General features: G+C 45.6%; 1 protein-coding gene across 1 annotated transcript in view; it reads right to left on the reverse strand.

Moving 5' to 3' along the window:
• LOC137532081 (solute carrier family 2, facilitated glucose transporter member 5-like) overlaps positions 1–24,846 on the reverse strand; it is a 37,523-nt gene extending 12,677 nt beyond the window's left edge. Inside the window, exons 1-10 of the mRNA XM_068252257.1 lie at positions 24,745–24,846; positions 23,796–23,894; positions 21,201–21,361; positions 20,928–21,052; positions 17,470–17,599; positions 16,866–17,014; positions 14,532–14,719; positions 11,211–11,321; positions 6,157–6,258; positions 132–208 (exon numbers count right to left, since the gene is read on the reverse strand). Of these exons, the coding sequence (XP_068108358.1) occupies positions 132–208; positions 6,157–6,258; positions 11,211–11,321; positions 14,532–14,719; positions 16,866–17,014; positions 17,470–17,599; positions 20,928–21,052; positions 21,201–21,361; positions 23,796–23,894; positions 24,745–24,846 (1,244 nt within the window). The remainder of the gene's footprint in view (positions 1–131; positions 209–6,156; positions 6,259–11,210; positions 11,322–14,531; positions 14,720–16,865; positions 17,015–17,469; positions 17,600–20,927; positions 21,053–21,200; positions 21,362–23,795; positions 23,895–24,744) is intronic.
• Between the last annotated feature and the right edge of the window lie 348 nt (positions 24,847–25,194).

Genomic DNA, 25,194 nt, shown 5'->3' on the forward strand with positions numbered 1-25,194 from the left:
TCAAAATGCAGTTTGAAAAAAATGTGCATAACAATTTGTCAAGTGGAGCCAAAGGAATGAAAGCTTGAATCTATCCGTAAATTCAAATAATTCACACAACATACTATCGGCAGCCAGTCAGTCACTGCTTACCTGGTCCTGCTCCAAATGACATTGAGTATATGAAGATCAGAATAACACTGCAGTAAGGCATCCATGTGGACAAATGCTACAGAACAATAACATAGGATGAAATAAGAATAATGTATGATTTATGACAGCCCAAATAATTATTTTTATGCCATAACATAGTAAAGTATCTTACCACATACCTGCTACCTTATTGACTTTTAAATGTGTTTGCTACATGGATATTATAACTGTACATATTTATAACATTATCATCACATTTACAGGAATAATAACTCACTTTTCACTGAAAGGAACCCACAATGGAAAACAGTCAACCTACCTACCAGTACGGCTTTGCAAAGGTCTCTGTAACCCTAAACATTAGGAAACTATAGAGGAGACGAATGCCAGAACTATATGAGAAGACAAAACTACACAGTATGTGCTTTTATACACTTTAGGCTGTAAAACATCAGTAAAATTATAGCAAGGTCCACTTATATCTAGAGCATCCTATACTATTTAGGACCCTCTCCGGTAACAGCACTTCCCACCTTAGTGGTATTATTGGATACTTGCGTACGGGTATCCCCTGATGACAGTGGAAAGCTGAAACTAGTCGGGACGAGAGTGGGCAAAGCTTTGTACGCAAGTATCCAATAGTACCACTAAGGTGGGAAGTGCTGTTACCGGAGAGGGTCCTAAATGGCATAGGACCCTTTACATGTAAGTGGACCTTGCTATAATTTTACTGATGTTTTAAAAGGAACTTTTTCAAAATCCACTGAGAACATCCCTCTTTATCTTTTTGTGCATGGAGTCTGCAGTAAACAGGTGTGGAAATCTGTCGAGAGGGATCTCTGGAGGTGGAACACCTTTATTGCATGGTTTGGTTGGATTACCTAGCACTGTGGCATGCATTATATACTGATTGTCTGTGGAGTGAAAGGACATTCTTGGCATGGCAGCGGTCTTATCCACTGAATGTGTAAACTGGGCATACTGGGGCACCTCTACATCTACTACATTTGAAGAGAATCTGTAACAAAAAAAGCCCCTGGGGAATACTTAACCTTGGGAGGGGGAAGCTCTGGATCCTAAAGAGGCTTCCCCCGTCCTGCTCAGCCATCTGGATCCTCCCGCAGGCACATAGTGGCAATAATATTTACAAGTGCGTACATGCGCAGTAGGGCTCTCCACCCAGCGGAAATAGCTGAGCCCAATCGGGTCTGCTGTACTTCTCAGACACATACGGCTCGCTCCTGCACAGATTGGGGTTGGGCTCGGCTATTTCCGATGGAGCTTGAGTGGAGGGTGTCAAGCTTGTCTGGTCAATGACTATAGGTCAGGCTGTATGCCCATATGACTGGCTATAGCCCAGCCCGTAACACCGGCACAAACTCCTACCTAACACAGAACTACAATAACCCTGCAGGTAGATTTAGCACACAGACTGACAGATAGTATTCACCAAACAGAACCAATAGAGATTATACAAAGAACAGAATACACAAGTGGTATAGTCACCTGAGGCCTGAAGGCTGAGGCAGTCCAGATGATAGCCAGGCTACTGCAGGTGTGGATTGGTTTAGGCAGTTTAAACACTTTACAGGTGGCGTGGTCAGTACAAGCCAAAATCGGTCCAGGCAGCATTCATGGGCAGTGCTGGGCCAAGGCAGAGGCGAGAGAGGCTACAGCCTCAGGGCGTAGTGTAGGAGGGGGCGCACAACTTACTCAGCTATCATTCCTCTTTTGTGTTTGAAGCAGAGAGAAATAAGAAAAGGGGATACATGCCAGTGACTGCAAGCCACATAACTAGAGATAAAGGGGTTGTGGGGGTTGGGGGACATGGGAAGCCCCTTAGTCTTATAGCAATCAGTGTGTTATAGCTTGGGTGGGAGGGATGGAGGGGCACAGTTTGGTATTTCAGCCTTGGGTGCTGGAGGACGTTTTCCCAGCTCTGTTCATGAGAGTCGTTTAATCAAGCAGGGGTCGATCCAGGCGGCAATCAAGCAAAGTCCAGGTACAAAACAGAGTCGGCAACAGGTAATCCAATCGGAAGCGAAGTTAGGAACAGGCAGTGGTCGGCAACAGGAAACAATCTAGAGTAAAGCTTTGTCAGGATATAAGGCAAAGTCGGCAACAGAAATCAAATCAGAGTGTGAGCGCATACCCAGCAACAAGCCACAGCTAATGCTATCACGGGCTATATTTGAGGGCGTTTACCTGTATTAAATACACAAACTAACCAATCAGAAAGCAAAAGGAAACAAAAACAACCAATGGCCTTTCAGGGTGTCAGCAGATCAGCTGACACACAGTGTACACACATGGGTACTGTTTATAGCGGTACGCGGTCCGCCGCCTATCCAATGGGAGCTGAGCACCACGCTGCGCTCTAGTGACGTCAGCGGCCTGCTGAGACCCGGAAGCTTGCGCCTCAGCCTGGGTCGCGGCGTTCCGCCGCCATGAGTGCCTCAAAGACCTTGCAGAGGGCCACTATTATTGCGCATGTGCGCATACCGCCAAGGAGATCCTTGGGGAGTTCCGAGCGTTGGATGAGGATCCCATCTCCTGAGGAGGAAAGGATAGTCAGGTTGTTATTGCTGTATGGATTCCTTCTAAGGATATTTCTCCTCACTTCCTGTCCAGAGACAGGTTCTTCACTGGGGACACAAAACTGCAATAAAAATATTTTCTACATTGGCCTCGATTCATAAAGAGCAGTGCGATAAAAAAATCTTGTCGGGAAAATACCGCACTCGGTATTTTCACGGTCTGTGTGCTAATTCATAAAGATTTCCCCAGCTGCCCTTGGAGGTCGGTAAATTACCGCAGCCCATTGAGCGGTAGAGTAGAGCAGTGTCTCGATTCTCTATTTGCCCTGCAGAAATGAATCACACAGACGGCTCTCTCTGGCTCTCCCACTAATGACTCAGACAGATGAGTCACACACACTTTCCCTGCCTGCAGAAATGACTCACACAGACGGCTCTTTCCACTGATGACTCAGATAGATGAGTCACACAGTCTTCCCCTGCCTGCTCAAATGATTCACACAGAGGGCTCTCTGGCTGTCTCCACTGATGACTCAAACAGACTTCGGCTCTCTGCACTTTTGCATTCATCAGAGCTGTCAGAGCTGTCAGTAACTTGTTATCGCCTCACTAGAGGTGTCGGTAACTACCGCCAGGCTTACCGCTTGTTGAAGGCTTTATGAATTGACTTTTGCTGACAATTTACTGACATGTGTTGTCTGCAGCCAAGTCAGTAATTTATCTCCCTGGTCGGTAATGTCAGCTTTTCATGCGGTAACAGCCTTTATGAATTGACATTTTGCTAAATGGTCGGTACAGTCTGCTGTTTTCAGCATTACCGCATGAGGTAATGCTTTATGAATTGAGGCCATTGTGAGTAGTATTTGTAAGATTTTCATTGTTGTCTTTGCCTCCATTAGGAAGATTACATTTAGCAGGGGCCCATTAAAGTTTTTTCGGGGGCGCCCCATGATTTGTAGGTAGTAGATATGTCCCTGATTTTAGTTCAATTTTCTATCCACTCCTCTGTGTCTTTTACTGATGAGTGGATAGCCACGGGTCTGAGGTGTTACAGGAAATGTGAATTATCTCCGTGACCAGCGCACAAGGCGTGTGCTGACACGACGGAAAACCTCCACAAGCGTATGAAAGGAGAGAACCCAGCTTTGGTGAAAAGCACCAGTAGAGGGAAATTCCCACCGGCAGGTGTAGCTGTGGAGTGCAGAGGAGCACAGCCTCTGTACTGCCACAGATGCCAGATGGGAATTGTCCGAATTTCAACCGAGCAGGGCAAGATAGCCCCTAAAGAGAGAGAGCACAGCGACAGGGTGAATGTGTGTCCACCAATCTAGTCGCCAACCCACGACGATGAACACACAACCGTGAAGATCAGGTGGGAAAGCAATCGCAAGATATGGCGATTGCTAATAGCGACACAAGACTGAATAAGCACAGAAAAGGGATGTATGTATGTCCACCAATCTTGTCGCCAACCTGCGACATTGAACACAAAACAGAGGAAACCAAGTGAGAACGCAATCGCAAGAGAAGCGATTGCGAATGAGAATGAGCACAGGGACAGAATGTATGTGTGTGCACCAATCTAGTCGCCAACTGACTACGACGGTGCACACACAACAGCAGAAACAGAGTAGGAACGCAATCGCGAGAGAGGCGATTGCCAGAGGTGACACAAGACTAAGCAGAGGTAAACCCAGGAGCAGAGCAAAGGCACAGCAAATCATACAATGAGAAAGATAAGGAAAAAAAATAACAAACGCTAACTAAACGCGAACACCGCACTCATTCGCAACAGCGAACGCGTTTACAGCGTGGTCTCCGCACGTTAAGCGCAACAGAGACAAGCACGCCACCCTAACTAACCACCGACACACAAACACGAAACAGAGAATGCGAGCGCTTGCTTAACGTTTACCTCACCGACCCTACAGCAAGCGTTCGTATCAGACAAGACAGACAGACGAACGGAAAACAGGAATATGAGAGATACGATCTACCACTCTTCCGCCAGAGCGAGTGCGATCCGGGTTCAGGGACAGGATAGGAAAGATCCACTGCTCTTTCCGCCAGAGCGAGTGCGATCCGGGTTCAGGAACAGGATAGGAAAGATCCACTGCTCTTTCCGCCAAAGCGAGTGCAAACCAAGTAGGGAAACAGAGTTAGCAGGATCCACTGCTCTTTCCGCCAGAGCGAATGCGATCCAAGTAAAGCAACAGAGCTAGCAGGATCCACTGCTCTTTCCGCCAGAGCGAGTGTGATCCAAGTATAGCAACAGAGCTAGCAGGATCCACAGCTCTTTCCGCCAGAGAGAGTGTGATCCAAGTACAGCAAGATGAGGTAGCCAGTAGTAACCGCTGCTCCAGCTTACCCTCCAAGAATACAGATCAGAAGGATCCACAGCCGCTACCACTAGAGGCAAGTGCGATCCAAGCAGATGAATATAAGGAGCTACCAGTAGCAACCAGGGGCGTAGCAATAGGGGTTGCAGAGGTTGCGACCGCATCGGGGCCCTTGGGCCAGAGGGGCCCCGAAGGGCCCTCCCTCAACTGCAGTATTAGCTCTCTTTTGGTCCTGTGCTCCTAATAATCACTTCTATAGATACATTGAATAGTGATAATCATTAACAAACTGCTCCCCATCCCCTTCTTGCACCTCTGACACTGTAGTTGCCAATGGCAGAATTTGGTACGCCGTATCAATTGTTATGTATAGAGTGCTTGGGGGGGCCCATTGTAAAACTTGCATCGGGGCCCACAGCTCCTTAGCTACGCCACTGGTAGCAACCGCTGCTCTGGTTAGCACCCCCAGACAGACAGAACAGGCAATACAAATAATACAACCTGACTGAACTAGAGGGGTGTCTAATACAGCCCCCAGAAATACTCTAAGATAACTTTAACAATCCAACAGGCAAGGCTGACACTCCAGGAGTGTGTTAACAAACCGTTATGACCAGCAAAGCATTCTGGGAGCAGAAGGCTTTTATACTGCCAGCCCTCAAAGGAGACAGCTGGGCAATTTGCATGTATGCAAATCCCTCAGAAAAGCAACTCTGAAAGTTGCAAGATGAAGCCAGGTCTCGTTTCCAGAGACCTGCATCCCTCAGACATAAGTAATGGTCAAACAGCTGTCTGCCTGTGCAGCCAGCTGAGCGGATCATTACAGAATGCACATGCGGTATGTAACAAGTATGTGGGGATCTTTAGTTAGCCTTTTAAAAAGGGCCAGCAGCTACTTATTTCTACACCTGCTTTTGTCTGTATTGCTGTTGCTAGTCCATTGTATACATTGCCAGTTTAATACAATGCATTACAAGATCACAGGTCATATGTTTCTGAAAAAATCTACACAAGTAAGTTGCTACGTATGTATTTAACAGCCTGTCTCCTGGCACAAGTAGGATAGATAACTGTCCCCCAGTTTTCCATCTGTTACTTACACATGAACATTAAAATGATCTTACATTTGTTTTCCAATTAGCATTTACCTGCAATGAGATTGTCATAGTTAGAAGCCCCAAGGCCAAAGCCATTGACACATATCCACACAGCAAGATGACTTTTCTGCCAAATCGATCAACCACCAGACTCTGAAAAAAGATTGAACATACGATGCATACAAATATGTGAAACGTTATGGCCTCAGACATTTTTTTTTTATATGTTCAAAGCAGTTGGCTGGAGTATTGAGGGGTTTTGGTGATTGACCTGTCCCTGGCACTCCATAAATTTCATTGAGGCAAAGAACTTTGTCAGCAGGTGGTTCTTGCATAGACATTAGGTAACCTAAAGCTGGCCATACACTAGGCCGATTCCCGCCAGATCTACAGCAGATTCGATCACTGGGATCGAATCTGCTGTCACATCGTTCCCGCAACACGCCAAAATTCGATCCATTTCGTCCGATCCCGTCGATCACTCCATGCGGAAAATTACTGTCGATCGCCCGCAGGTAGGGAGCGCGTCGCTAGCGGCGTTCGAGTACCCGGCGACCGATGCAATAGAGCCCGCATACATTACCTGCTCCGCCGGCACGACTGCCCCCGGTCACCGCTGCTCCGTCTCCGCGCTGGTCTGGTCTCCGGGTCCGACATGCTTCACTTCTTCTAGCCCGGCAGGAAGTTTAAACAGTAGAGGGCGCTCTACTGTTTAAACTTCCTGCCAGGCAGGAAGAAGTAAAGCATGCCGGACCTGGAGACCAGAGCGGAGACGGAGCAACGGTGAACGGGGGCAGTCGCGCCGGCGGAGCAGGTAATGTATGCGAGGGGGGGGAGCGGCGGCAGCAGCACCACCGCCACCACAACAGATTGTGAATGGTTTCAGGCTGAAATCGGTTCACAATCTGTTTGCAGTAAAGGTAGCCATACGATCTCTCTCTGATCAGATTCGATCAGAGAGGGATCTATCTGTTGGTCGAATCTGATGGCAAATCGACCAGTGTATGGCTACCTTAAGAGTCAGATATCTTGGTGATGGACTTCTTCATTAGGTGAGTATTGTGGATCAGCCTTTCGATTGACATAATGATTGAACATTGAGTTGCACAAAGTCTAGTTTTGCTCAGGGTGTTAAATTTAAAGTGGGATTAAACTTCTAATTCTTTGATTCTCAAACGGCTTTATAAACCCTGTGTAGAAAATAGGCCGCTGTGCAATCTGGGCCAGTCTTTTTTCTATCCTTGGCTGCAGCCCGAGAGATACCGAAGGCTTTCTCTGTAGGTTTTAGTTTATGATTTGCAGCTCTGTCCCTCTCTGGCATCAGTCAGACAAACCTTCTGTGTGCTGGCACAGATGGATGCAGCTACAGATCATAAATAAAGACTGCCGGAGAAAGCCTAGAAAGTCTTCAGCATCTCTTTGGCTACAGAGTGCTCAGCGGCAAGTCCTCGGCATAGGTTCATAAAGGGTTTGAGAATCAAAGGGCTTGATTCACAAAGCGGTGCTAACCTAGTTAGCAACTTAGCACGCCTAAAGACTTTGGGCTTGATTCACAAAGCGGCGCTAAGTATTAGCGCCGCTGTGAAAAGCCTTTAGTGCCCCTTAAGTAGCTCTGTGTGCACTAACGGGCGCGCAGAGCTACTTCGCGCACAGGACCACCCACATCACGCACAGCGCGGTGGTACAGTCATAGTGCGCGGTGCCCGATGGGTGCCCGATGCTCTGTTTTCGTCGCATCGGGTGCGGCGTTTACAGGGCAGCGGGTGCGACGATAATCTCGCACCGCGCACTATGACTGTCCCGCTGCGCTGCGCGCGATGTGGGTGGTCCTGTGGGCGCAAACCACCTAACGCTGTCAGATGAATACAAAGGAAGAGCAAAGCCGGCACTGCTGTTGCTGTGTTCTTTATTAGCCAGATATTGCTGTCATCACAGGGTGCATAAAGTTGATACAAAAAAATCACATACCGTGCAAAAATGGGCTGGGAGCTGTGAGATGGTGGTGGGCGCTGGGTGCAGGAGTAGCCTGACGGCCGTTTCGCGCTGTCTAAGCGCTTCTACGGAGGCTGTATGGTTACAGCCTCCGTAGAAGCGCTTAGACACGGTATGTGATTTTTTGTATCAACTTTATGCACCCTGTGATGACAGCAATATCTGGCTAATAAAGAACACAGCAACAGCAGTGCCGGCTTTGCTCTTCCTTTGTATTCATCTGACATCTGTCCACTTCAGTCAGAGCACGCTGAGTATGCCTAAAAATTCACCCGCTGCAGCCCTGCGGACTCCTATATAACAGATGTGAATCTTTTGCAGTGCCGACTCCTCCCTCTTTTTTCCCCTTTCTATGTGTTTTATGACCACCTAACGCTGTGGTTTGCGCCCACTAGCTCTTAAGGTCTCCTAACCGGCTTAGCGCCGGTTAGTGAATCATCGTGTTAAGTAGTGTGCTAACTAGGTTAGCATCATTTTGCGCGCAAAGTCTCGCGTGCAAAACTTTTGCAAAGCAGTGCGACGATAACAGTGCACCCGATGCTCCTATAAGGTTGCATGGGGTGCGACCTTATTATGCGATGTTAAGGTTGCAGCCCATGCGATCTTATAGGCGGTCGGGTGCGCCGTTATCGTCACACCGAGGTGCGACATTTCGCGCGCGCCGCATTGTGCGCGCGCAAAGTTTTTTGGGCGGGACTTTGCACGCTAGTTGATTTTAGCATGACTTAACTACGTTTAGGCGTGATAGAGGGCTTTTCGCAGGCGTGCTAACAGTTAGTACCGCTTTGTGAATCAAGCCCAAAGAGTTAGAAGTAAGGCTGGTATCATGCTTTATTTACAGTGTAAAATGGATTATTTATATTTTTAAGGGCACTTTTTTATTTTAATATAATTTGTGAGTTTCATCCTCCTGTACATTAGTACATATTAGTACATATGGTTTGGGCACAGGTTCATCCTGAGTATCTGCTCTAGAGGATCCTTTTACTCTCAGCTGCAAGGGCAATACCAGTAGCACACACAGACAGACACAGAAGATTTATATCACGCTTTTCTCCTGGCAGACTCAAAGCGCCAGAGCTGCAGCCACTAGGAGCCACTTTATAGGCTGTAGCAGTGTTAGGGAGACTTGCCCAAGGTCCCCTACTGAATACAGTGGGATGCGAAAGTTTGGGCAACCTTGTTAATTGTCATGATTTTCCTGTATAAATCATTGGTTGTTACAATGAAAAATGTCAGTTAAATATATCATATAGGAGACACACACAGTGATATTTGAGAAGTGAAATGAAGTTTATTGGATTTACAGAAAGTGTGTAATAATTGTTTAAATAAAATTAGGCAGGTGCATAAATTTGGGCACTGTTGTCATTTTATTGATTCCAAAACCGTTAGAACGAATTATTGGAACTCAAATTGGCTTGGTAAGCTCAGTGACCCCTGACCTACATACACAGGCGAATCCAATTATGAGAGAGTAAGGGGGTTAATTGTAAGTTTCCCTCTTTTAATTTTCTCTAAAGAGTAGCAACATGTGAGTCTTAAAACAACTCTCAAATGATCTGAAGACAAAGATTGTTCACCATCATGGTTTAGGGGATGGATACAGAAACCTATCTCAGAGATTTCAGCTGTCTGTTTCCACAGCTAGGAACATAATGAGAAAATTGAAGACCACAGGCTCAGTTCAAGTTAAAGCTCGAAGTGGCAGACCAAGAAAAATCTCGGAAAGACTGAAGCGACGAATGGTGAGAACAGTCAGAGTCAACCCACAGACCAGCACCAAAGACCTACAACATCATCTTTTGCAGATGGAGTCACTGTGCAACGTTCAACCATTCTGCACACTTTACACAAGGATATTCTGTATGCGGGAGTGATGCAGAGGAAGCATTTTCTCCTCCTACAGCACAAACAGAGCCACTTGAGGTATGCTAAAGCACATTTGGACAAGCCAGCTTCAATTTGGAATAAGGTGCTGTGGACTTATGAAACTAAAATTGAGTTATTTGGGCATAACAAGGGGCATTATGCATGGAGGAAAAATAACACAGCATTCCAAGAAAAACACCTGCTACCTACAGTAAAATATGGTGGTGGTTCCATCATGCTGTGGGGCTGTGTGGCCAGTACAGGGACTGGGAATCTTGTCAAAGTTGAGGGACGCATGGATTCCACTCAGTATCAGCAGATTCTGGAGACCAGTGTCCAGGAATCAGTGACAAAGCTGAAGCTGCACTGGGGCTGGATCTTTCAACTAGACAATGACCCTAAATATTGCTCAAAATCCACTAAGGCATTCATTCAAGTACAGCGTTCTGGAATGGCCATCTCAGTCCCAGACCTGAATATAATTGAAAATCTGTGGTGTGAGTTAAAGAGAGCTGTCCATGCTCGGAAGCCATCAAACCTGAATGAACTAGAGATGTTTTGTAAAGAGGAATGGTCCAAAATACCTTCATCCAGAATCCAGACTCTCATTGGATCCTACAGGAAGCGTTTAGAGGCTGTAATTTCTGCAAAAGGAGGATCTACTAAATATTGATTTCATTTCTTTTTATGCACCTGCCTAATTTTGTTTAAACAATTATTGCGCACTTTCTGTAACTCCAATAAATTTCATTTCACTTCTCAAATATCACTGTGTGTGTGTGTCTCCTATATGATATGTTTAACTGACATTTTTTATTCGAACAACCAACGATTTATCCAACTGTAGGTACTGGCTTACTGAACAGCAGAGCCGGGATTCGAACCCAGGTCTCCTGTGTCAGAGGCAGAGCCTACTACACTATCCAGCCACCACTAGCAGTGGCATAACTAAGGGGAGCAGCCCCTGCGACTGCAGGGGGAGCTAGAGGCCCCAACTACTAACTTTCCCTTTCTCTGATACTCCAGATCAGGTGTATTTGTGGCTGCACATATTATGGGTGTGAAGATTCTGATGGCCTCTCTTGTTTTATGTGCCTTGTAAGATGGACTCCCAGGCTGTGATGGTCACCAAGAAGAGGCAAAGGAAGAGTTGTGAACATTAAGGGGCCCCATCAAAGTTTTTTTGGAATGGGCCCTATGATTTGTAGTTACGCCCCTGACCAGCAGTTGAAGATACTTACACAAAGAATCACTGCAGTGGACTCACAGACCCCGACTCCAACTGTTAGATATGGAATCTGCACCTCAGGAAATCCAGCAGCCTGGAAGACTTCAACAGCATAAAAATAGATCTAAAGAAAATAAAAAAACACATATAGTTTTATATTACATACTAAACGGTTTATATATTGATCATCAGTATGCTTTAATAAATTATATCCACATTTAAAGCACAAATACATTGTAGATGATTGATGATACCTTAAAAGTTAACCACAATGGCCAATTATGACCACCGTCTAATGTGCGTACAATGTAAGGCTGACATTGCTTACAAATCCAACATGTTGCATCATTAACGACCCCTGACCTCCAAGCATGCCCAATTGCAAAGTTATTTTCACTCCCCCTGACCGGCGGAAGCTGCTTCGTCATGTGCCGATCATCGTCCCTCCGACCCCTTCCATAGCAACAGAATGTACAAGTTACAAAGTTAGATAGCGCTCTATTCGGAGGGAAGAACCTGGGTTAATAACCCGATCCACGTCTCCAATCATCAAGTATCATGACTTGTGGGAAAAGCAGTACTCTATGGAAAGATGGAATGAGAGCGCTCTATGGTGCATTAACGTTTATGATATCGCTTTAAGAAGAATTAAAAGACACTTACGAGATATAAGTGTCAGATCTGATGAAGGCGTTTGATAATAGGACTCTCATACACCACTCCACCTGGACCTGTCCAATTTACCACCTAGACACAATTGCTGCTGTCCACAGCTATGGTTTCTAGAGGGAGGAGTCGAGAGAAGATGTTCCTGACAACCCACAAGTTGGGTGACATGCTTGATCATCACTTATATTTTGTAAGAGTATTTTAATTCATCTTAAAGCGATATAATAAACATTAATGCACCATAGAGTGCTCCTGTTTTATCTTTCCATAGCAACAGAATCCATTGCTAGCCCGAAGGCTAGAGATGTGTCTGTACAGCAGCCTCCCCCAATTTGTCACCCGAGGGATTGTTTCCTGATCCTGAATGAGAGACAGTATTGCAAGTGTGTACGTAGCTTAAGAGTCTCATCGTTTTTGGCAACATCATTTTAATTTGTGTCATTTATTAAAATACTAGCTGATGGTCAGGCATTGCCCAGGTATGTATTTAGCTGTATTTTTGTAACCCTAACACACAATAACTCAATTACTCAATGACTTAGTTTGTGAGCATTGCAGTCTTTGACATCAATAATTTGCATTGAAATGAAACAAATCTGATTCACTGTTTTTGGCTCCACCCCCTTTTCTGAATTTTAACCCCAGTCACCCAATGACCAACTGTACCAGGTTTGAGGATTGTGCCATTAATAGTGCAAGAATGGCAGTGTAACGATTGCGGAATTATCTCCGTGGTCAGCGCACAAGATGTGCGCTGACACTGCGGAAATCCTCCACAAGCGTCTGAATAACAGAACCCAGCTTTGGTGCAATGCACCTGTAGAGGGGAATTCCCACCGGCAGATGGAGCTGTAGAGTGCAGAGGAGTAAACCCTCTGCACTGCCACAGATGCCAGATAGGAATTGTACGAGGGGAAGCAATACAAGGCAAGATAGCCCCTAGTGAGAGAGAGTGAGCACAGAGACAGAATGTATGTATGCCCGCCAATCTAGTCGCCACCTGGCGACGGTGAACACACAACAGCGAAGACCAAGTGGGAAGCAATCGCAAGGCAAGATAGCCCCTAGTGAGAGAGAGTGAGCACAGAGACACAATGTATGTATGTCCACCAATCTAGTCACCACCTGGCGACGGTGAACACACACCAGCGAAGACCAAGTGGGAAGCAATCGCAAGAATGGCGATTGCTAATAGCGACACAAGACTGAGTAAAGACAGAGCATAGGTGTAGTAAGAAAGACACGTCAAACAACAATGATCAGAACGCCAACGAAAATAACAAACGCACTATCTAAATGCGGTCGCCGCACGAGAAGCGCAACAGCGACAAAAACAAGTTAATTGCGCGGTCTACGCACGAGAAGCGCAACAGAGACAAAACACGCCAACCCTAACTAACACATGAACCCAGAAATACAAACAAACAAATAACAGAAACGCTTGCTAATCGGTTGCCTTACCTCAGGCAACAGCAAGCGTTTGTTTTGGACAAACAGACAACAAGAATAAGTCAGATAGGATCCACTGCTCTTCCGCAAGAGCAAGTGCGATCCGTACACAAGACAGACAGAAGGAGTAACCAGCAGTAACTGCAGCTGAGGTTAAACTCCAAGACAGAATACTGAGAGATCCACCGCCTGTAACGCTAGGGCGAGTGCGATCCAAACCAACAGAGCGATTTTCTGTCAGCCGCCGCTGGCAGCAGAACAATCGCAGCGGAAAGACAAAACGATTCACTACCGCCAACCGCTGGCGACAGTGCAATCGCAAGGACAAGACAGAATAAGCAGTACAAATATAACACAAACCTGACTGCACTAAATAGGAATGCAAGGAGCACTCCCAAGGATAACTACTCTAAGATAGCAATAATAGCTAACATGACCAGCAGGGAATTCTGGGAGGAAATTGCATTTATACTGCAAGCCATCAAAGGAAGCAGCTAAGCAATTTGCATGACAAGTGGATGCAAATTCCTCACCAGAACAGCACCTCTGAAACTTGCAGAGTGAAGACAGGTCTCTTTTCCAGAGACCTGCAACACTCAGACCTAAAGAATGGTCAAAAAACTGTCTGCCTGTGCAGACAGCTGAGCAGATCATTACAGGCAGCAATTAAATATTCCCCTTGAAAATCAATAGGTGAATTTTGATTTACTTTTGTAGGCTCCACCCACTTTTCTGAATATTAATCCCAGTCACCCAGTGACCATCTGTGCAAAGTTTGAGAACCCTACCATAAACAGTGTAAGAATAGCTGCAGTTTACATTTTCCCAGTGAAATTTGTATTTGTCTCCGCCCACTTTTTGTTTAGGGGGATAAAAAGTATCCTATGTGTTATTCCAGGTAATGTACTATGTGTGTGCCAAATTTCATTCAAATTCATTCAGCCATTGTTGCATGATTGAGTAACAAACATGCAAACTTTCGCATTTATCATATTAGTGAGATTTATTTCAGTCAAAAGTAAGCAAAGTCTAATTTTTGTTAAGAAAAAGGGATAAAGAAATTGTGTGTGTGTGTGTGTGTGTGTGTGTGTGTGTGTGTGTGTGTGTGTGTGTGTGTGTGTGTGAGAGTGTGTGTGTGTGAGTGTGTGTGTGTGTGTGTGTGTGTGTGTGTTCATATACAGTACATGTAATGCTGAATACAGAGATTAAGACTTACTGCATTGATTCCACACAGCTGCAAAGTAGTTGTCAAGGCTAGGAGCATGTAGAGCTGCCAGCGTAGGGAGGAGTCCCTCAGCAAGCTCAGGATGCTGAGACTCCGCCCACTCTTGCGGGATGCTTTTTCCTTCAGCATATCATCAATCTCTTTCTGGTGGTCCCGGTCTCCCCAGAGCTGCTTCAGAGCTAAGAAAATAAAACATGCCTATTCACTTTCACAGGCAGATGAGTAGGGTGCTGTTGCCATCATCTCTCTAGAAAATGTTAGTTTCTTGGTTGCATTCATGATTGTACAGTCTGTCTACTTTATAAAACACTCAAATGGAACAGGGCCGGAGTCCTGTAAAGGCCACAAAGGCTCAGGCCTTGGGGCGGCTGCTGCCCAGGGGGGACCCTGGACATGAAAAAGGGTTTATATATATTAAAAAAGGGGGAGCAACTCATGAAAAGGGGAAAGTGGTCACTAAGATAGCTGTTCATGAAAGCAAGGAACTGCAGTACAGGGATGATACACATGGAAGAGAGGGCGGCACATGGAATGGGAGGGGCGCTGCTGCACATAAAATGGGAGACAAAACATACTTGGCCTAGGGGCACAAAAAGTATAAATCCTGGAATAGCTGGGCAGGATCAGGCATTCTGACTTTGCACATATACACGACATCAGACTGAACCACCCAACCATGCTTAACATGGCATTTCAGACACTGAGTTTTTCAGGCTCTACCGCCGTCCCATTCAAGTGAATGGGAGTGTTTAGAGCTGGCTTTTATGAAGGCCTGGTGGAAGATCCCGACATTGTGTCTCATCTTGGAAGCAACATGTTGCTTTTAGAGGCGGTAAATGCCGGGAAACAATTGCGGAGACCCGAACTGCTAGCCTTGAAGGCTTCCCAAAAGCCTTCAAAAGCTAGCGTCTTAATGCTGGCGTTTAAATGCCGGCATTTGAATGTGGCGTCGAGCGAAAGCTCGGCAGAAGCCTGTGTGAACCAGCCCTTACCCCTCTTTCATACCCTGCTTATTCCCTGAGGCTGCCATACCTCTTTTCAGTTATGTCCTTGATCTACCTGCAGGTGTATGCCTTTGGTAGGGGATGTGTACCCATTTGCATGTGGATGGTCTTGCTCTGTGTATGTCGGGCATGTGTCCTGTGTGTTGGGCCATTCCTCCTACCAAATCAATGGTAAATAACCCCTCCTCTAACTGCAATCAGTGCCACACTATTTTTAAAGAGTATATTGTGGGAAAATGGGCCCCATTTATGTAGATACCTCAGTATTAGGGAAGCCACTGGATAATCCAGAGGCTTTCCTTGTCCCACTCCACCTTGCCATTCCAGCACTGGGACCCCTCAAACCTCTTCAAAAAGGGCTTGTCGGAGAGAGTGCACACAGTCCCATCCATAAACAAGCACGGCCTCACTGCACAGACACAGGGTGCCTCATGCCTGAGCAGTAGCAAAGAGCTGCTCAGGCTTATCTTTTTATTCACCGAGCCTGACTGGTTCCATTCTACTCCATAGGCACGAGCTGTACTGCGCAGTGCAGCCATGCTTATTCACAGACGGGAGCACACCTGCAAACTTCCAGATGGTTCCAGCACTAGATCTGTGGTCTCGAGGAGGATGTGGGAAGCCTCTGGAGGATTCAGAGGCTTCGCTCTACCAAGGTAAGTATGTGACTGTCTATTTAGCACAGTTATGTATTTTAAGGACCTAACAACAGTTATGTTTTACTGAGACAGACTTTCTAATCACGCAGTGATTTAGTGCTTTATATTTGTTATTCCTCGATATCGAGGGTTATATGTGCTTTTTTTACCATCCACAATCCAAAAGACAAAAAGAAAGGACCAATCCTCTAACTTGGCATCTCTTCTCCCCTACAACTTGCCTATAATAACCACAAAACAGTAGAGGAGACTCTACAACAGAACCAGAAGAGAAGCTGACAAAAAGGAGGTGAAGAGCCCTGACTTCAAATTAGTCCTTATGACCTTTGGTCATTGTTGGTCCTTTTGTAGTAGGATGGAGGCCACCCACTCCCAACAGGGTTGAGGCAAAGCTTTGTATGCCCAGACCTAAAGCCCAATTACCTCCAGGGCTTTATACACTGAAGCAGTTCCAAGAGGTAGGGCAGCATGGTTTTAAAGTACAAAATGTATTAATCAATAGAAAAAAATACATAACAGCTGTATAGGCAACAGTCTTCAATTTCGAGCAATGTGCCCTTTATTTTGAGCCATGGTACCCAAAATGTAGCAACATTGCAGGTCTTTACTTTTTATTGATGTGTACATGTAAAAATAGGACATAGTGGTCTTTTTATTCCTACCTTGCATACAGGCCTCCTTATCTTGTTTTTGCATTAGAAGGTAGGGTGGAGACTCGGGAAAAAATGGCAAAGTGACCATTTGTGTCAGTGCCCAGAACCCATTGGTAGCCAAGAGGAGAGGCCATAACGATTCAATCCCTAGAATCTCTCTAAAAGCAAAAGGACAGAATAACCAGTTCTCAATATCATTAGTACTATTGTAGTTCAATGCAAAGCATCACTCAGTATAGTATAATTTAGAGGCTAAAAAAGACCTTTACGATCTCATCAAAGAAACTCTAGGACGAGCGCTGTAAAAACAGTGCAGGAGATTTGGGCACAGCTGGTGCCACCATCGGCCATAATTGGAGCAGCGCTCAGTGAGTGATTTGGGCGCAGTCAAAAGGTGGAGGACAAATTACTGTAAAAACACTATAATTTGGCCGCCAGAAATAGATGGAAGCCGAATTACATCTTTCCCCCACTATCCATGGTGCCATGGAGGGGGAATAATAATTAATGCCACCAGTACTTGTGCAAGAGCAGAATAAGCCTTTTAATGGCTTTACCCTAAGCCCAAATCTCCTAGTGGCAGTTCCATAGGTATGCACTCTAGGACACTCACTTGAACCCAAGAATCTGTCCAGCCAGTTTCCCAGTTGTCACAAATATAGAGATGGTGGTGTTTGTGAAGCCACGCATTCTTTTATCTGCTATTTCTCCTGCATACTGAGAGTGGATGTTGAGTCCAAAACCTTAAAACAGAAATGTATATATTAAAAATATACACATAGAGTACAGTGCATAGGCTGTGTCAGGCAAAAACTGATACTTCAGTCTATTTGTAGCAAGAAAAAAAATGACTGTGAGCCCCAACAGAGAGACAATGATATGAACGGGTCATCGTGTCCTGGAGTTTGCTATAGAAAATGTAAGAGCTAAATAAATGCATTTTGACAAAAATAATGTTGGTGGAAAGGATTCTAGTAATAATAGCAGGCAAATTTTAGCAGCTTTAAAGGGAATCTAAAGTGAAAATAAGCTTATGAGACAATGATTTGTATGTGTAGTACACAGTGCAGTTTCTAGGCTAAAATGCACCCAGGGCGAGGGTGTAAAAATTGCGCCCCCACCCCCTAAAGCAAGGTATGGGCGCCCGCAGTATAGGTTAGCCAGGTCTAGTTGCACTCAGTATAGGTCCCCCCAGTATAGGTAGCCAAGAATAGGTAATCCAGTATAGGTAGCCAGCTATAGGCCACCAGTATAGGTAGCCAGGCATAAGAGAGCCAGTATAGTTGCCCCCGGTATAGGTTAGGTGCCTCTAGTATAGGTAGCCAGTATAGTTGCCTCCAGTATAGGTTAGATAGGCAGGTGCCCCCGGTATAAGTTAGATAGGTAGGTGCCCCACTACAGGTTAGCTAGGTGGGTGCCTCTAATATAGGTAGCCAGAATAGTTGCCCCCAGCATAGGTTAGATAGGTAGGTGCCCCCAGTATAGGTTAGTTAGGTAGGTGCCTGCAATATAGGTAGCCAGTATAGTTTGCCACCTGTATAGGCTAGCTAGGTAGCTAGGTGCCCTTAATACAGGTTAGATAAGTAAGTGCCCCCAGTATAGGTTTGATAGGTAGGTGCCCTACAGTATAGGTTAGATAGGTAGGTGCTTCCAGTATAGGTTAGATAGGTAGGTGCCCCCCAGTATAGGTTAGATTAGGTAGGTGCCCCCCAGTATAGGTTACATTAAGTAGGTTCCCCAGTATAGGTTAGATAGGTAGCTGCTCCCCAGTATAGGTTAGATAGGTAGCTGCCCCCCAGTATAGGTTATATTAGGTAGGTGTTCCCCAGTACAGGTTAGATAGGTAGCTTCCCCCCAGTATAGGCTAGATAGGTAGCTGCCCCCCAGTATAGGTTAGATTAGGTAGCTTCCCCCCAGTATAGGTTAGATAGGTAGGTGCCCCCCAGTATAGGTTAGATTAGGTAGGTGCCCCCAGTATAGGTTAGATTAGGTAGGTGTCCCCCAGTATAGGTTAGATTAGGTAGGTGTCCCCCAGTATAGGTTAGATTAGGTAGGTGCCCCCCAGTATAGGTTAGACAGGTAGCTGCCCCCCAGTATAGGTTAGATAGGTAGGTGCTGCCAGTATAGGTTAGATTGGGTAGGTGCCCCCCAGTATAGGTTAGATTAGGTGGGTGCCCCCCAGTATAGGTTAGATTAGGTGGGTGCCCCCCAGTATAGGTTAGACTAGGTAGGTACCCCCCAGTATAGGTTAGATTAGGCAGGTGCCCAACCAGTATAGGTTAGATTAGGTAGGTGCCCCCCAGTATAGGTTAGATAGGCAGCTTCCCCTAGTATAGGGCAGGTAGGTCCACCCCCCCCCCCCCCCATAATGGAGGGGGGAGCCGGAGCCGCGGGGAGGGCAGCCCGACCTCTCCCCGGGCCGCCCTCCGTGCTCCCCCCTCAGATGCAGAGTAATTACGCAGCAGGAAGCTCTGTACATAACTACTCACCTCCCTGCGTTCCACTCGCCGCTGATCTCCTCTCGTCATAGACGCTGATACACACGCTGCTTCCAGCTAAACAGGAAGCAGCATGTGTATCAGCGTCTATGACGAGAGGAGATCAGCGGTCGGGCTGCCCTCCCCGCGGCTCCGGCTCCCCCCTCCTTTACAGCGCCCCCCTCACAACAGCGCCCAGGGCGCTCGCACGGGCCGCACGGCCCTAAAAATGGGCATGGTAGTACAGCTAAGAAATAAAACATTAGTAACAAAGATATGAGTCTCATATTGTTTCCAATAGAATAGGTAGTCAGTGGTCACTGTGGGGATACCATGGTCACCTGTATGACAAGGAGAGACCAGGAGCCAAATGGTGCAGTATTGGGGGGTATTACACGTTAGATTGTAGTATAAGAGTATTTATACTCACAAAGGTGGGTTGCAGTCCCTGCAACCATCTTATATCGCCAACGGGGAAATAACCATCCCTGCTCGGCATTCAAGGTCCTACTGGAACTGGATAGTCGCACTCCTGGTTGGTCCTTCTTGGTTGAAGATAACACCACACCTGGAAGGTGAACACCTCCAAAAGAGATGTAATGTATAGTACCAGGGTGGAGGGAAAAATAGGTAATGCAATGAAACAAAAAATAAAAAGGTGGGAGGTATCTTTACCAGTCCAGATGTAAGAACCCAAACCACAGGGTAAATGTAAACAGATTCAATTATTTATCCAGCACAATTAAAAGGACAGTGCATTTCACGGGTCTAAGCCTCCTTCTTCTGGTCAAGACAAATGCCTTTAAAATATGGTCACAAGCATGGACGCCAGAAATACTAATAATAATAATAACAATGTATTTCTGGCGTCCATGCTTGTGACCATATTTTAAAGGCCCTTGTATTGACCTGAAGAAGCGGGCTGAGACCCATGAAATGCATTGTCCTTAGTTTTAATTGTGTTGGATGAATAATTTAATCTTTTTACATTTACTCTGTGGTTTGAGTTCTTCCATCTGGAGTGGTAAAGACACCTCCCTCCCCTTATTAGTTTTTGTTTCATTACATTACCTATTTTTAGGTGCCTCCACCACCCCAGTATCATATTGTCTCCAGTACAAGAAAAGTTAGAAAACTTGTTATCTATGCAAAAGAGCTTTTCTGAGCTTTCCGACCCAACTTGGGTCGGCTACAGAGCTGTTTTCTGAAGTACTTATACATAAAAGAAACAGTGAAAGACAGCTTCATATAAGGTTTTACTGCAGGGAAGTTCAAAGGGTCATTAGCTCTGCTCTGTTTCATCATTTAAAATACAGAGTACAGATTGTAAACTGCAAATATTAGAGAATTATGCAATGTTATATAAAAAAAGCGATATAACGGAAAATAAAAATATGAGACTCCTTTCTTCTACTAATGTTCTATTCATTATCCATACTACACATTCAATTCATGATGAGTTTTTTTTCGCTTCAGTTCACTTTGAGAAACCAGCAAGTGATTTTGCCTAGCATGCCCATGTTCTTGATTTTGGGTGGACTGATCTTTCAACCTTTCGACTGGAATTTAAAGTGTGTGAGCTGAACATCCATACCTGCATTAACACCATATAAGAACCGAGCAAGTAGAATCATCTCATATGACTTGGCCATGGAGCTGAAACCAACCACCAAGGCGGCAACTACAGGAATGACGTCACTGCACAGCTGGCATCTCTTTCTGTAATGATGGAACCCTAGTTGTATTAACAGACTTCATATATGTAAGTATAACTATTGTAATTTAAGATAGGGAAATGCATAATTAGCTTTACCAGTACCGACTACAGATACTGGTAAGCACAGTAAAGAATCTGTACTGCACTTACTTGCCATATCTAGAGGTTAAATATCCTGATCCCAGAGACCCCAGTAATCCTCCAATGCAGTAACTTGACACAGTGAAAGACCAAAGTAACCTTAGGCTACCCTCTTCCATGGGCAGATGGTAACGACTTATCCATGTTTCATTGATGAATGTCTTTATAAACTGGAAGAGAAGGATTTAGGCACTCTGGGCAATTAGTAATTGAAATGCTTGCTTAAAGAACATCCGAGGTGAAAAAAAATAATGAGATAAACAATTGTATCTATCCTACTTCTCCTAAAAATGACTTTTTTAGCTATCCCACGGTTTTATTTTATATTTCAATTTAATTTTTAAGTTTTTACTGTTTCATGGCCTCTTCTCATTGACACATTCATTGAAGTATGCCAGAGTTAAAATCTATGAGCTATTGTCCCTTTTTATCTCTTTTCTGCTCTCAGAAGTCATTTTCTGCCAGAAATGTGTTTCATACATATTTTATGGCTGGAATTCCTAATTACTGAGGGTTACACTATAGTCTGACCCGATCCCGACCCGGACAGAAACAGTCACTTGCATCCCTGATTTTTTACTCTTTCAGGCAGATAAAGTAGGAACACGGCCTAGTTATTTGTGTGCTAGGCACTGTACATACACATGTCTATCTCACCATGTCACATGTCACCTCGTGTGTCCTTTACCTCTCTACATACCAACTGGTGAATTTCGTTAATCCTCACATTAATACAGTTTACACCCTCCAAAAATGTATTCATGGTACCAGAATGACAGAAGCAGGTCATCTTGACGCATGCATGCAGGGAGCCTCTTGGCACCAGATGACGGCTCGGCTATAGCTGCATTGCTATAGTCTGCGCCCCGTGCATGCTGGAACCCCAAATTACTTCTCTCTCCGAGTTGCCACAACTCGGAGGGGGAATAGTATTTAACGCTGGCGGGAATTTTAGTGGCAGCAGGGTGAGCCGTCATCATTTGGCTTGCACTCCACCCAACTCCCCGGCAGCTGGATAATATGTACTGAGAATGATAACCATTTAGTAAACTGCAGACAAGTACAGACTTCTGTACATCACCTTGTGAGTGACACAGAAAAGTTACCTTACAGACTCTGTAGAAGGAAAACTATTTGTATTCTTCAAGTGTATCCGAAGCTTGGGTACAAAATCAAATACTTATCTCTGGATCCTAATGAGGTTTCCCTTAGAATCCTCCAGTCCCCCATCGCCAATGATTACTGACAAGGGATTGTCAGTAATCTGACAATCTTTAGGCACCTCTTTAGGCACGTGTGTAGCCATACTGAGCCTGCAGCATGGCCACACTCGTACCAGCATAGGAGCGCGGCCCCTTCAGCAGGAGACTCCTAGCAAGTGGCGCAGGACACATACGACTCTCATATTATTTCCAGTACAGAAGGAGTTAAGAAACTTCAGTTGTTATCTATGCAAAAGAGCTTCTCTGAGCTCTGCATGGTTGCAGAGAGCTCTGTCTTCTGATGCACTTACCTCAGCTTTCTCTCATTGTTTCTTGTTTAACCCATTGGGGACCGGCAGTCTAACCCCCCTTAAGGACCAGGCGTTTTTGCATAGGGGGGAGGGCTGCATTTAAGGGGGGGGGGGGGTTAGGTAGCCGGATCCCTCTTAGGGCTTGCTGGGCTGTGTGTCCCCGTGTGTCCAGGTTTCCCCCCCCCCTGTAGCTGGCAGCCTTTACTCACCTCCCAGGCTCCAGCGATGAGCTGCAGTAGACCCATCTGCTCCGGCCGGCATCCCCGCTCATACTGACTCTCGGGACCCGGCACTGACATCAGAGCGAGCGGGGATGCCGGCCAGAGAGGAGGGGAGCTCCGATCGTTGTGGGGACGTCAGGGAGGTGAGTGGATCCTCTTCCCTACTGCGGCAGCTGTTACAGTGATCACTATGATCCGCCGGCGATCATAGTGATCACGTGATCAGAAGCCATACGCAATGGCTTCTGATCACTGAGAGGAGATGTCAGCTGTCATATGACAGCTTAATCTACCCTCTTGGGTGCGCACAATCGCGTCGGGAGCGGAACCGGGGGGCGGCGTAGATCCTACGCCACGTTAAGCTAGAACAGCCACAGTGCGGCGTAGGATCTCATAGAGGCAGTCCCCAAAAGGTTAAGGTTTTACTGCAGAGTAAAGTTGAAAAGGTCATTAGTTCTGCTCTGTGAAATCATTTAAAATGCTGAGTGTACTGTGTAAACTGAAAATATTATGCTGGGAATACACAAGATTTTTCTGCAGATTTACTGTCTGATAGATTTTCCGATTGTATTTCTTATCAATTTCCATTCACTTCTATGAGAAATCGATCAGAAAAACAATTGAAAATACGATTGAATCTGTCTGAAATTTTTTACCATCTATCTACCAAAATATCTCATGGTTATTCCCAGCATTAGAGAAAGATGCAATGTTATAAAAAAAAAAAAAAAAGCTATATAACTGAAAATAAAAATATGAGACTATTTTCTTTGCTACTAATGTTCTATTAATCATCCATACTACACATACAGTTCATTATATCATGTATATTGCTGCAGCCTGAAAAAAAAGTGAATTTTTAATACTCACATGAGAAGGAGAGTTCAGAATGGATATGTGGAGTCCATATTGAAAAGAGCCTCCAATTCCCAATACAAATATGAGCATGAAAAGCCCACGATACTGGAGCTAAAAACAAGATGGTTCAGCATGTAAAATATGCAACCTACAGCAGATCATCTCCATAGCAAAGCTTGTGCTAAGTTAGCATGCAGTTAAATAACTTTGTTCTTTAGTATGCATACACATTAAAGTGCAATTCCAGTAACCATTTTTTGGGGCTTTAGATAACCTGGACAGAGGTGTATCGGGGTAATATAGAGTCTATGGCAAACACTGAAATTGGGCCCTCTGGTCAGAGTCCCCTTCTCCTCTAAAAAAAGTATCATTTCTCACATACATGTGCTATGGTTTAGGGCTCGTTTCCACTGTAGCGGTGCGGAATCGCCTGGATTCCACCGCTGAAGAAATCGCATGCGGCTGCGTTTCCCCATGCGGATTTACCTGCGATTTCGCATGTGATTTCGCATGCGATTTCGCATGGCAAGGAGCCAGGCGAATTTAACCATGTCACTGCCTGTGTAAAGTTCCATTGCCTTTCATGCGAAATCGCGGGGAAATCCACATGACAAAGCCGCATGCGATTTCCCTATTGAATGCATTAGCGGCGATTCGCCCGCATTCCTGCCGCACGCGAAATCTGACGACCCTGTCGTGCAGATTTTTCCCGCACCGAAAAACGCCGCCGCCGCCGCACACGTGGAAACAGCCCCATCCACTTACATTGAGTATGCGAATCCGCATGCAGTGCCCGCATGCGGATTCGCTATAGTGGAAACGAGCCCTTACTGTGTTTTTTGGCTCATGATATTTCTGAAGTTACTTTTTTGGAAATATCTCTTTTTATTCCCTCTCTGCCCTTTTTTTTTAACACTAAGCCAAGTGTGCCCTACATAAATAAGTTAAGTAGTGATGTTACCCAGGTAACAGGATTATTCTGATCTGAGGTCCGAGTGACGGGGTGGCATGGGGGCAAGGCATGGCACAAGGGCAGCATGGGGTAAAGCACAGGGGCAGGCATGGCGGCACAGCACAGTAGCAGGCATGGCGCCTATGGTGCTGTGACACCCATGGCATGACCATGCTTGCACCCCTCTAGATACGCCTTTTAAGCTGGAGATGGGTTAGAATCTAGAGTGTCAAGATTTTATTGCTTTCTGGATGCTGTTTTACATTTTTCTCACCTCCTGACACAGTGACAGGGTCACCCAGAACAGGGGAGCGCATGCGTCCGTACTGCGCCGACTGCAGGATCTAGCGGGGCCAGTTGCAGACGAACGAGGAGGCAGAGGAGGATGGTGTGTGAGAAATCAGCTTGGAGGGGGCTAGAGGAAGCACCAGGTATGTAGATTTTTTTTTATCCCACTCA

This window comes from Hyperolius riggenbachi, chromosome 1, assembly GCF_040937935.1.
Source record: "Hyperolius riggenbachi isolate aHypRig1 chromosome 1, aHypRig1.pri, whole genome shotgun sequence".
Lineage (NCBI taxonomy): Eukaryota > Metazoa > Chordata > Amphibia > Anura > Hyperoliidae > Hyperolius > Hyperolius riggenbachi.